Below are 14,469 nucleotides of genomic sequence, written 5' to 3' on the forward strand. Positions count from 1 at the left end.
GACATTCCTGCCAGCCAAGTCACAGTCTCCATGCCGACTGTCAGAGTTGTAGCCATGACAGAATATCTGATCGGATTTAACAGTCTTGGATGTGAGCAGCACATCCATGTTCGAGGGATATTTTGTCCTTTCTGTGACGCCTATGTGGTCTTTCTCTTGATTGTCTTCCTCGACAAAAGGGAGACCTGTTGTCACGTCAATTTTCCCGAGCGGTTGCAGAGATAATTTGCTCCGCTTGTCACTCCTCTGCAAAGATTGTGACAGCTTGTTTGTTGAGCTGCCGAGACTGTGCTTGAACTGTGAGGAGTCGAGACCTTTGTACGACTCCTGTGTGTCTGGGTTCCTCATGTGAAAGTCAGCTTTACTACTAGTCCATAAGGCCAAGTCTGTTGCTTTCCAGAAAGCTGTTTTTTTCACACAGAACTTTGGCTTTAGCTGCAATGGTTTTAAATCTGCATTTTTGGACTGGTCGGCTACCTCATCTTTATTGCATGTTGATTCTTTGCAGTTAGACCCTTTGCCAAAAAGTGAGCTCTCATAGTCCTCATCAGACATCTCCTTGTGTATCAACCGCAAATGCATTTTGAGGATATTTTCATTGTGGGATGTGAACGAACACCCTTTACAGTGAAAGAGAGCAGGACCCGAATCGTCACAAAGCGTGGCTATCTTCGAGTCGCCCTCGCTCGAGAACGTGTTACCGTGTTTTTTAAAGTGCACTTTGTGCGTGTGCGCTTTGAGGCCTTGTTCCGTCAGAGCCTCGTGGCTGCGTTCTCTACAGCCCAGGCGACTCCTGCCTCCCTCGCCATGGGTCTTGGCGTGCTGGACGAAGGCATTGGGGCAGTTTGAACCAAACTCACACCGGGGGCACTGCAGCCAGGCACCCCTGCCCTCCTCCGGACGCTGGCTGAGTCCCTTGATCTCCTCCATGAGTTTCTCCCGGCGCTCCTGGTGGATGATCATGTGCTTCGCGAGGGAGCCGTGATCGCGAAACGAACGCCCACACTCTCTGCATATGAAAGGTCGCGGGACGCTCTCTTGGCGCGCCTGATTATGCACATCTAAATGATATATCATGTGTCTATGCAAATGCCTTTGTTCCTTGATATGAACACTGCGCTTTGTGAATGGAAAGCAGGGCGGCTCCTGTTCGGACGGCTCCGTCTTCGGCTTTTTCGGTTTCGTGCCGCCGACGTCGTCTCTCCGTTCGCCGTGATTGTCCTTCTCGCAGCCTTTGTAAGCCGCGGTGACCCCAGAGTTCAAATCGTGGTCGTCTTCCTCATTGGCGTCGATATGCGTGTCTTCGTTTGCGTCGTTGCCGTAGTAAAGTCTTCCTTTGTGTTGGCGTGCGGGCGTGTGGTTGTTGTGCTTCCTCCGTCTTTGGCTCCCGTAACGGGGACTTCCGGACTTCGCCTCGAGGCCTCTGTTTACGGCGTGGCCGTTCCACAAGAAGCGCATGAGCTCCTTCTGAGGGTCCCAGTTCGCGTCTTCGTCCTCGTTGTCGGGGTCATCGGAGGAGCTCTCCGACGACTCTGTGTCGAACTCCCACATCGAGCCTGCGTCTATTCTTTTGTTCGTCGGGATTTGGCTAACGCGTGTTTGGTCTGGACCGCGGCCCGGGAGAGGTGCAGGGAGAAGTTCAGCGGCGCTCTTCTCGGTGTCAGACGGTGGCGGGGCGGCACCCGGCTGCGTAGGCAGTGTTTTCAGGAGACACCCTGCTGTGTTTCTCCGAGCGTCTGATTGAAGCACGATGGGTGGCGGTAACACCTGAGGGCCTGTGTCCTTCTCTGGTTGCCGTGCCGTATCCAGGACATTGTTGGGTAAAATGCTGCCTTTGTTCAGGACACAGCTCTCCTCTGAGGTGGGGTGTGAAGCAGGTCCATTAACAAGTGCTCCTAAAGGCAACGAATTGCCTGCGTGGGGAACAGCAGGGACACTGCTGTATACAAATGGATTCGGCTGGGCTCCATTTAAAAGGTTTCGGCGTGCGTCCGAGGACAGCTGCTCTGACAGACATGTAGCATGGTTCTTAAGGGAGAACGTGGGGCTGTGTAATGGTTCCTGAGTGGGACCTGAGCTGTCAGACTCTGGTTCCACATCTTTGTCCTCTTGTGCATTTGGCTTCAGATCAGCCATCTCTGCAACACACTCTGGAAAAGAATACCACAAAATGAACTTAAAGTGTGCCTCTTCATATAATCTATTTTATATATAATAATGCCTTCTTGCCTCTTAGGTCGGAGGAATTTACTAGATTAAACATTTCTATATTTAACATTTCAACTGACACCTGTAACAATTTACCCAATGAATTATTCAACAAAAATGTGCGCTAACAATTATTATTTTTTCACACTGAGAACTGGTCGCTGTTAAGTAGCAGTTTTGCCATGTTCGCGATGTTCCAAAACATGATAGTCGCGTTATTCAGTGCTGCATTATGATTTTCCAACACTCACTTCCTCCTCTCTTCACAACAAACCCTGCTGCTAGCCCTGGCTACCCTGGTGGGGATGCTTAATTATCTGAGCACACCTCTGGAATACAACCTTCCTGTTTCTCCCCCTTAAGTTCTCAGACGCCTGCTAAAATTGACCAATTTCCATGGGAACACTTCCAATGAGATCATATTCTATCTTATCACTCTCTGATGGTGCCAACACAGATCCCAGCACGAGACTGTTGTTGCTTGAATCCTGACAAATTGGCAGGCGCACTCACTCACTCTCACAACACACACACAACACACACACACACACAAACACAGCAGCCGCAGACCTTTTAAGTCTGCGCAGATCTCTGGATGTAAGACAGACAACTGTTGTTTGAATATGTGTGCAAACAAGCCACTACAATGGAGGGGGGGGGGGGGGGGGCGCGAAATAAACAAAGATAAAAATTATATCATTTATAATGCTCTCTCAGTGTTGTAGCAGTCAGATTTGGAGGGTGAGCAAAAGTATTTTCAGGGTTATATTATCCCCGCTAGACTACATATGCTCAGTGGATTTGACATCCAGTACTCCTCTCTCTACAGGAAGCTTCGTTGCTAACAAAGTGGTAAATTCAGTGTTAATGAGTGGCTTCACTGTTGCCACCCCAGAGGTAAAACCTTCCGAATTTCATATTCTCTCCATCTGTTGTGGTGTGAGGAGTTCGGAGGGGGAACAGACGTTACACATTTAAAGCGAACTTAGCTGCAACCCCCCCAAACAGCAGGGTGGCAAAGCCAACAGAATATCATTTCAGCTTTAAATTTACAAGCCTCATTAGCAGCCAACTCACACACAACGTCCCTCCATATATATAACAACAAGGATTCACCAGCAATTCGAATTAAAAAAATAATTTGCTTCTATTTACTTCATTTAGTCAATGTTAAAAGGCTGACTTTGCCTTGCCAGGAGATATTTACAAGGATTATGAGCTTAAATGCATTTAAGCCATATGCACAGATCGATTTAGAACTGTGAGCTGTTTCACTATTCCTTCTCTGTTTTTCCCCATAGACATCCTCCATGGTCTGTAGCGATTCAGTTCAAAAGGGGATAAAAAAAGAAAAATTATTTGGTTCCATCAGGAACCAAATAATTCAAGTCAACAAAAACTTCCTGCAACACCTTTTGCATGTGTATGATATCGCACTGGGCCTCTTCCCTCGTAAATGTTTTATATTTTGTGTGGTCTTTCAGCACATGCACAGACACTATTGCACCTCATCTTGAGGTTACTGAAGAAAAAAACCCAGTAAGGTGATAATTGCATATCATCATAATTATTCTGTCGTCCCCGAAGTGAAAACCTTTCTGGGATATTTAATAATCAGCTTGTCTAAGCTGAATGCTACTATTTTTCCTTACACTTCAGTTGTCAGAAGTTCACCTAAACCCAATGTTGGTCACAAAACCAAGTAACAAAGATTTGTGATGAAACTATCCAGACAGAACATACATAGCTTACATTACATTTACATTTAGTCATTTAGCAGACGCTCTTATCCAGAGCGACTAACAGTAAGTACAGGGACATTCTCCCCGAGGCAAGTAGGGTGAAGTGCCTTGCCCAAGTACACGTCATTTAGCACGGCCGAGAATCGAAACGGCAACCTTCTGATTACTATATAGCTTGTTCTATTCCTGTTGCCCCAAGTCTGTTAACATAAAGCCACACATATGAATGCCAAATGAACGAATGATTTTTTTTTCTTCCTGAAACAGATAAGACACCCATGTTCTCACCCAAGTGTGAACATTTTCTACTGCAACAGCACTGCAACTGAGCACCATCACTGGGATGTGGAGGGGTGAGGAAGACATCGATTGCGAGACGTCCGTGTGATTTCTTCCTCTCGGCTGGACTGTGGTGGACATATTCTGGCAGTATCGCCGAGACGATGGATGAGACCAACTGGGACCAGTCAGACAGACCATTTCAACTGTGAGAGCCGTCTGTATGTATCAACACTCATCCCCACATCTCTGTGCACCCCCTTCCTCCCCCACCCCCTCTCCTTCGCTGGAAAAAAAACATCTAAACTAGGCAGGCCATGGCCCCCTCAAGTACCGCGCTCCACAACTTCCTCAGCTAATGGGATCTATTGATTTATTTGACACAATGTGTATTTATGAAGCTGCCTCTCCAGTACGAGAGAGTATCAAAGCATGGCTCAAAGCAAACAGGCGGAGATTCAGCTTGACACTTCAGCAATCCCGACGAGAGTGTGTTCTCTCATTGCCACGGTGAAGAGAAGACGCCCAGATCTGCGCAACTGCTGCCGTCTTGAGCCGGTAGTTTACAACATAAACCCAGACACCTCGGAACATTGGTGAAATTATCTGCAAACAACTCCCCCCCCAAAAAAATCTGGTTTCACAGTTTCACAGGACAGTGTTGCAATTTACGCTAGGCTACACAAAGCTTCCAGTCATTCCTTACATTTCTTATCTGTACATCTTATTAGTAAATAATGAGAAGTCCCCTAGATTACATTTGCCTGGATTAGGCTCTACCATTTTACCCAAAATGCTTGTCAACCAAAGGTCATTTCCATAATAATGGCCTCTACTCTCCCTAATGGGATTTGGGCTGTGATTATGTATAGCCAGATCCAGAACAGACACTATCAGCCCTGTCATGCTGAATAGTGCAAATGTAATTACACAAAGCCTTTGATAACCCAACTATGTAATCTACTACTAGAATAAGAGACATGATGCTTGTGTTTGGCTCAAATAGTATAATTAGAGGCCACGGATAAATCGCTCAGGGATGAATCGCAAGGCCTGATGTGAGCTCAGTGAGACTGAATCGAGTTTTGACATGATGATGTCATAAGGGGTGAACCTAGAAGAAAGTATATGTCTTGATGATTATTTCAAAATGCACACATACAGTACAAGTTATATGAAATAATATGATAAAATGGATGAGATCCACAGTGCCACTATACTACACATTTCTACAGCTCTTTGGTCGACATAAGTTTTAAATGTGCTTTATAAATCAATTTGACTTGACATTTCTCGGATCCCAATCTGTGCTTATGTATTCGAAATAACACAAAGTTTGACACCATAGTGTTGGCCCAGCCAATGGCTTCCAAAGACCTACAAAATGACTTTAGGGTGATGCAAAGTTGAACAAATGTGGACTCAAAGTAAACTGTCCAGAGGCTTGCTCTGGTTTCTAATCCTGAACCCAACAGAACAAAAGAACACATCCTGTCTAAAGCTACCGGGCAAGCCTCATCACCCCGTCATGAAGAAGGTAGAAGACACACTCCACACCAGCCCCCTCACCCCTCACCTCCCCGTGCCCCCCCCCCCCCCCCCCGTTCTAAAAAAGAGGGTATAAATGAAATAGCTGTGATGGTAGATTTACTCATGAAAAAAAGGTGTAGCGGGAACATTCGAAGTGATAAAAGGGGACAGGGAGCGAGTGACAGTTGGGTTAAGACAGAAGTCATGTTCAATAGCAGGTAGAAACATCAAACAGGGAGTTCACAGGAACCCTATGCAACCTTGTCTTGAAGGAGGATTTTCTGTTGTGTGGAGTAGATTATATCTGTTCAAGCTGCTGACACGGCCTCATTTGCTGCCCGTAGTATTAGAGGGGGATTAAACGATATAAACTTTGAAGCTTTAAACAATACCTTTCAAAATTTAACGGATTAAGGGAGGGATGACTGGTGGGGATATCCCAAGGCTTTGTTAGTTTATACTCCTCTCCTTTTTAAAGGAGGAAAAAACGGCAGTTTGAAATTTCTCAGGCATGTGACCATTTTAATGAGTCTTCTCTCACGTTGAGGGCAGTGTGCACCAGAGAGATGCTTAACAGATGGCTCTTATAAACATCATATCTGCTCTGTTTAGACACACTCGATCCTCATCTCCCGACACTGAGAGGAAAACAAGCCAGACCAACGCCAGCACACCCCACCTATTCGCCTGGGTTTGCCAAGCTGCATGTGCCCGTTGAAATTTCATGTATTGTGATTTTCCTCCCTCTTGGCAATGCGTGGTTGTGTGTTTGGAATGTATGTAGTCGGATCTGTTTAAAATATGCGTAAAATATGCTAGAATTACACTGGTGTGTATTTTTTTATTTATTGACGGAATACGGAATGTTGGCTTTTATCAAATATGATCATTACCGTAGAGCTTTCTGTACATAAATACTTTGGGGCACGGAAAGATGCAAGCCGCTGCCGTGATTGGGCACGCTCAGAAGAATTCCTCTTTGGATGAGATGGGGGGGGGGGGGGGGGGGGGGGGGAATCCTCTAACTTTGTCACTGGCGCTTTGCTGTAGACACGTGACCAATCAGATGAAAGAGGTACCGTGTCAAACTCTTCTCCAAATTGAGGACAGGCTCCACTCTGCCAAGCTGACATCAGTGAGCTTAAATTTGGAGAAATGTCAAGCATTGCAGATATAAGGATGAAACACCTCTCATTACCTTTCTTTAAAACATAATATGAATACCTGGCTCCGTCAGGGGGTACATGGCAGGCACTGATGACAAGGAACAGCAGCACCAAGGCCCTGGCGCCAGCTAACTAGATAGCAAGCAAAGACCAAGTGATTTCTCAATACCTATCAGCAGCTTGTCGTTGAGCAGAGCACCCCATCGTTTTCATTCAAAAAACTTTAAGCAAGCAGAGCTAGCTCCCAATGCAAGTTGCCCTGGGGTATTCACAAAGCTGAAACAGAGAATAGATTTGGGTAGGACACAAAATAACACCCGGTCCCTGGTCAAAAATAGAGTAAACAAATACTATAAAATTCAAAGTTTCTAAACAAGCACACACATTTAATCTATAAATATAGGTGTAATTACTACCAGAGTGAAGCTGGTGTTGTTAAATCGGATCCAACACATGATGCTCTCTGAAGACCGGGGCAGCTTGAACATGCTAGCCTTGACAGCAGTGGGATTTCCACTTGTCATTTGCCAAGGTCCACATAAGCCTTGCCCAAGCACACACACACACACACGCACACACACGCGCACACACACACAGGCACACGCGAGGTGATTATTCAGTGATGCTTGTCAATTACACCTCCTCTACCTGGATCAAGGAGTGGTCTTTCACCAGGGGCCTGCATCCATGCCAGTCATTAACACGGGAGAACCACTCTATCAACTCCAGCTCCAAATAAATCAAAGGGTCGGGGACACAGAAGAAAAGGGGCTAATATTTCCTCAATAACCCCAGAGAGGCTCCATGGAGAGATGTAAATTGCCTCCCAGGAGACTCCAGGGGATGTGAGGAAGGATTTGGCTGGGAGGCATGGCGAAGCTAATGAGTATAATGGTAAATGTATACAAGGAGAGAGAGAGAAAACCCTCTTCTCTATTCATACCAATTAATATAATCTTATCAATGGAGCTACGCTGGTTGAAAGAGGGGGCATCTCAGGCTGGCCACTGATCACAGGCCCTCCTACCCAGTTCCAGCCTCAGAGCGTGTGTATTATTCAACAGGGGCTCGGCTACAGTCATTAACCCTGTGGGACACTCGGCCAGGTGGGGGCTGGGGGGTTAAGGGGTTTAAGAAACCCTCTCCCTCCCAACAATAACACAAACCTGACCAAATCAAAGAGGTTCAGAAATGTCCGTATTTGAAGAGGGGACCCCCTCCCTTTTACTTATTGTTTTTGAACAATTGTTGTTTTCGACTGGGCTGGTTCAACTTAAAAGAGAACACACCACTAAGTCCTGAGCTCGTCGTGCTACTTGATGTGGGATAAGGGAGCTCACAGCATCATATGACAATAGGTGATATGGCATGATATAAAACCTAATCTCATTATGCTGTGTACATGATTGCATCACTGAACTTTCAGAGAGAGAGAGAGTGTGAGAGAGAGGGAAAGAGAGAGGGAAAATGAATCTTATCCTCAGCCTAGAATATAGGATTTTGTGAAAAATTATTTGATCTTTCATTCCTTTTATTTCACTTGTTTGTTGTGTCTTCTGACTTTGCCTTTCATTAACTGGTGCGGCAGAATTCATTTCAAAGTCTCCAAAGGAGACTTTGAAATGACAACATTTGGTTTACTCACAATAAATATCCAATCTGAACTCATTCGAAACCTCTATTTGTATCTGTACTCTATACATTCGACATGCATATCTGTTAATGTGCCTCATTTGCAGTTTTTTTTATAGCCCTGTTTATACCAAATAGATGCACCTATAAATAAAATACTGTTGGGATCTCAAGTTTAACTCAAGAGAAATCTCAGAAATTTCCTAAAATGTTATGTTTGTTTACCTGTCAGATTTGTTGCATGTAACTCTTGGCTACATTTCTATGGTATCAAGCACAGTCCAATACCAAGCTCCACCAACAGGTGGCGCTTCTCCAGTCACACTGTACAGACACACGAGACTAGCAAACACAAGGTGGCAAAGATAAAACTATGAATCACGGTATACGCTTTCAACATGCATCCTATTCAAGAAAGGGCCGTATTGTTTTGTATGTATAAACTGCATCGATTGTTTATCACCACTAAACCCTGTTACAATATTTAATATTTAAATAACAATCACTCTACATTCGCTGCAATCAAGCACTCTGATTTGGCAATCTCGCTGCAGTGTCATAACTGAGCCATCTTAAAGCCGTATTAGTACGAACTAGCGATTCAGCCAAGGTCTTGACCCTTTAGAGAAGTGAAAACCAAAATTAGAGTAGGACTTAGTTTAAGGGAGCATTTGCACTGGGAAGAAAAGGCCAAACAAATCCTTCAAACATATCGTGAACGGTCGCCCCTGATCTGTTCTTTTGAAGGTCATTTCTAAAGACAGAGATGTGTGCCTGCCGGTTGGCGATTGGAGGATTTGTAGCCCAGGGATCATCAAGAGGAGAGAAAAGAAGGTTAATCACTGTAACTACCCACATCCATAATGCTATTGTCTCAGAATGCCAGATTTCATTCATTCCTTCAGCCTACTTATAAAAAACCCAACATCAGCATAATTGCGCCTAACCTGTGCACCCCGCGCTCAAATCTCTAAAATATCACATCCTGCTTGGGGAATAAATGGGAATTTAATGTGGAAAGAGCAGACCACAACCTTGGTGGATATCACATAACGGTTCCTCAGTCTTGAAACTAACGTAGTGGCAAACTTCTGCCTTTGTACCCTGTCAATCAAGTTTCGGTTGACTGATTTTCTATGGAAGCAATCAATGGCTATTGTACCTAACCATTGGAACATTGGTCTGGTTTGCACTGATCCTAATACCTGTAAACACATGAATATTGTCTCTACGGTGGTTTGATTTAAGGTCAACACTGGGCTGTGTGGCAGCCTGCAACATTTGAAATGTAAAAAGATACAGTATATATTCTAAACTGTTGAACAAACCTATGTTAGCGACATGTCTTATTTCACGCAATTCTATGCATGCCTCGTTAGTGAAAGAAAAGAAGGCGGCTACTAACTTGTGTCAAGTGAGGGATTCAAATATAAGTGATCATATTCTGCCCCTTAGTGGTGGAAATGGTCTATAACCTGGCATGGAGTGTCAGGAAGGAAATACTGGGCTGGCCTGGTGCCTCGTTCGCTCTGAGATGAAGAGAACTATCTTCTCCTGATGGATAGCTCAGAGCTGGCATCTGTTATGTGTATTAAGTACCACTTTATTTTCCTTTATATAAACGTGAGGTGTTTACATATAGCGAATCAACAAATTACTTGTTGAAAGTGTGCAGAGGTCAAATCCCAGACGACCAATTTCCCTCTAACATTAATTTACACTACCTTTTTCATCTATAGTGCAAAATCAAAATCATATTTAGATTAAGATCAATGAAGTATAAATCATGTAAATTTATTGTCAGTTTTTTTTTTAAAGACATACAAAATAATCAGGCTACATTAGCACTGGCAGGCTTAACGCTGCCTGCAACCTGTCAAGCACTGACGCGTGTACCTGACATTTCAGATTTAATTTGACTGGTAATCACACCCAGCTACAGTATCAGAGCATTTCACACTTCTGCTGAGAAGCTTCAGGTGCTAAGACAGTATGTAGACATACAACTATGCCCCTGAATCCTAACACCTCCTGTACTGTATGAGGAGAGACACACACAGAAAACTACATTTCCCTGTAACTGTACGTTATTCAGTCACAGTCACAATTCCTTCCTGCCATGGAATGTCGACAACATCTGTCAAAAGTGCACCAATTAAATGTTGTTAATATCATGTTCATGTGATGTAAATGTATTGGCACATGATGGCCTATGATATTTTGCTTGAATAAATAGTGGTTCAATTATATACTTCGTGCATGCAGTCCTTTTATTTAAGGTTCAATTATGTTGCTAAGCCGTGTTTCTGATGAAAGTACATTTCTTACCAGTCTCTTCCAAAACATTGGTTTCACTGAAAGAATCTTCAAAAAAACGACCTGTCAAAGAAAAAAAGTGTCTTCATTAGAAAAATATGCATATACTGTTTACATTTACATTTAGTCATTTTTAGTCATTGTTTAACAGAAATACTGTACAGTATGTAGGCTACTTTCAGTTTGTGTGTAATGTAACTTGTATTGCAGTGAAGTGCATTGTTGATCACAGTCATAACATGCTAAATAAGACGTACAGTACATCCGTCTAACTGCAATGAAATGAACAACTGTATGTTCTGTCAAAAGGAAAACTTTGAAGGCACATGCCAATATTCTGCAATGCAATTTCAAGTGACCTCAATCTAGCATCATGACACCTTTAGTGGGTTAGATTGTTGAAACTGATCCAGTACCACAGGAAATGATCTTGCCCTTATTTCTCTTCCACTAATAGATTTCGGCAGATCCCAAAGTTCCTGGTAGATTCCACCTGATAACTAAAATATCTCATATCTGCAGCTGGCTGCTGAGTGGCTAATTCGGGACAGTGTACTCCCATTAAATCACTCCCAGGCGACTTCATTTAGAAGCTGCAAGAGCAGTCAGCTAAACCAGAAGAGAACACGTAAATATACTGGAATTTCATACTTTTTGGTTTCAGTGTTTGTCAAGTGACAATTTAGCATTAACCAACACTGTGGGTGACAACATATATGGGTGTCTCATTGTGACACTCCTGCCTATGAGTATGTGTGCTAGATTTATTTCATACAATATGAAACCGTGTATTATAAGGTTTGCAAACCACACTTACTGTAACCACTTGCAAAACCACAGAGAATAATTATTTTCACTTGTCTAAACTTGTTCACCAAGTTTAAACAACACCTTGTTCACCTTGTTTAGCCAGCAGGACCCATCTATAAAGTTTTCTTTATATAAAGAGTTCTATTCTTGAAGTGAAAACTGGACATATTATAGCGGTATAGGCTCACTGGAAACAGCTGAGCTCTCAAAATTCTGCTAAACTATGACACGTTTTTTAATACTGGCTGACCTTGTGATGCGACGATAGCACTTAATTGACCGACGCATCCGATCAATGTGGCACCTCCTTGTCAGGGATATGGTCAGCGTGGAAATGCAGGTTGCCTGGAAGGATTAATATGCTTTGCTACTAATTCAATGATAACGTCTACCTTTTTGATGTGATAAACGACAAAAAAATGTGTCCAAGACAGAGCGTTGTGTTACGAATTGTGTTGTGGGTGCGTAAGGTGGTGGCATTGGTGACGTCCGTAGTTTATCAATAAATCGTCCTAGATGTATGTAATGTTACTTCATACCTAGCGTATCTTTGTTACCAGTGGTGCTCCATGAAATGCCCAAGCATTGCTACAAATATTCCCTGCTGCATGACAACACTCGACATTGTGTGATAGTAGATCGAGTAGAAGTCTATAGGTGTGTAATAGATCGACGTGAAGTTTGAGACCTACCTCCTTAGCGCAGGAAACAGTAACAATTCACAAGTTAGTTATTACACTTGACACTGTTCGTTTTTCGTCCTCCATCCATTATACTGTCGCCATTTTGCTTAAAATTCTGCAGGTTGAACTATAATTCTGGGAGGGATGTTCGTAGTGGCGAGAGAGCCGTGATAACGCCTGGGAAGAAGTAAATCGACGGTGTCTTTCCTCGTCAACATTTGAAACACGGTGTAGAAACGTTTATTAAAAATGACTTCGCTAACAAATTTCCTTTATTTATAAATAACGGCGATAATATTTGTGATTAAGTTACTGCCCCCTACTCACAATATGGATTATCCCTGGCACACTGCAAAATTCTTGGGATAAGTTGCTGTTACAGTTTAAGGAAGGTAAAGATGTGAGGTGACACTGAAGGTATCAACCACCCTGAAGGTGGAGTCAGTCATCCAGTTGGATCAAGAAGTTTGGGCTGAAGTTATACTGTAGTTTAGTACGTAAGCAGCTGAGATTTGTAATACCTACTCTGCAGTTGACTATTATAGTTCAGAAGGCTGTTTCTCTTTCAACAGTTGACCCAGCTATCAGGTTTATACACTGGATCAACATTGCCATGAGCTTTAGTGGAACACAAGGACTTTGGAAGGAATACAGTTATTTAGTGGTGACTGTTTCTCCCATACTATGCTTGCGAGGGTGCTAGGAACTGTGGGTACTGTAGGATACTATCTAGAATGTTCCATATCAATTTTTCACTGCTAAAAATGTGCAACTATTGTATCTTTAATGTTTCACTGTACTCACACAAGTAAGCCAGACAGCTTTAAGCCTCATTTAAATTGTATAATGATCATAACTCTCTGATCATGCATTATTGATGTTATTACATTATTAATTTGCCGAGCAGATGCCCTCAACCCCTTCTCGTTGTTGTTATGTATAAGTAAACGGCAAATCTAATGTTTCCACAAGTAAACTATTCAACATTTTAGGAACCACGTGTCAGTCAGGGAATGTATTTTTATACACAAGTTTGTTTTCACGTTGGCACCTTGTACTGTAGACATATAATGAACGCTTAAGAGATAATGATTTTGCAAACTAACATACGATTGTAAAGGGTTTGTTTACTGCTTTTGCCATCATCATGGATGTTTCTTTAAGTACAGGCTGACTTTCACTTGTAACTTTCTCTCCTTTTGGTATTTTGTGTGAAATTGCTGTCTGAGCTTCCATTACAGTTAAACATTACAGACTAAATCTTCTGTCATGAGCAATTATAAAGTAATACCCCAAAAATTGCTTGATTTATCCTCTTCTCCTTCACATTCTCTCAAGTCAGAACTGATTTAGAGAAACTAGGACATATCTAATCTGATAATGCTTAGTCATTTAAATGTTTATCAAAGGCTGCTTCAGAGTTCATAACAGTGCCATGGCATACTTTGCTTCCACAATTCACAGATTTCGTCTCTGATCCTTTGGTAGTCATGTGCTGGAGGGCACTGGGCCATATGCCGATGAGAAACTCCAGCCTACACGCAAGGTCAGACATCTCCAGACACAATATAATTTGTCATACAGTACAGGAGAATTCTGCACAGTCCTAAAACAAAAAAATCGATAGTGTAGAAACACAGGAAAACAACATGGATAGAATGCAGAGGGTTTTAAAAAACGGTTTGGTGAGCACACAGTATGCTGTTCGTGTAACCAAGTGGTTTTATGGGTCAAGATGTTTGAATTCACGATACCATCAAATATTTATTCGATAAAGCAAATGTTTATCACTAAATCTTTGTTTTCACCATGTTTATGGTGCCATTGAAATTGGGAACTACTATTATCAACAAGAAACAGCCAGTGGACATCAAACACATTATAAAATCCCTGCTAAATCAGTTTAATATTTATAGTATAAGCAAAATATATCTTATTGAATTATTAAATGTGTTCAATGTGGATCATTCATATTTAATGCTGATATATTGAGAAAATATAATAACATGCATATTTGTCCATGAATATTTAGCTATGCTGCTCAACAACCGTTGGAGTCGAGTTCCCAAATGTTTATATTTTTTCTCTCTTCTACAGTGTTCG

General features: G+C 42.6%; 1 protein-coding gene across 1 annotated transcript in view; it reads right to left on the reverse strand.

Annotated features, from left to right (window-relative positions):
- znf644b (zinc finger protein 644b) overlaps window positions 1-12,803 on the reverse strand; it is a 15,877-nt gene extending 3,074 nt beyond the window's left edge. The window contains exons 1-4 of the mRNA XM_062452258.1: window positions 12,376-12,803; window positions 11,934-12,028; window positions 10,886-10,936; window positions 4-2,150 (exon numbers count right to left, since the gene is read on the reverse strand). Coding sequence (XP_062308242.1) covers window positions 4-2,136 — 2,133 coding nt within the window. The 5' untranslated portion in view covers window positions 2,137-2,150; window positions 10,886-10,936; window positions 11,934-12,028; window positions 12,376-12,803. The remainder of the gene's footprint in view (window positions 1-3; window positions 2,151-10,885; window positions 10,937-11,933; window positions 12,029-12,375) is intronic.
- Window positions 12,804-14,469: the final 1,666 nt, after the last annotated feature.

Source organism: Osmerus eperlanus, chromosome 26 (assembly GCF_963692335.1).
Source record: "Osmerus eperlanus chromosome 26, fOsmEpe2.1, whole genome shotgun sequence".
NCBI lineage: Eukaryota > Metazoa > Chordata > Actinopteri > Osmeriformes > Osmeridae > Osmerus > Osmerus eperlanus.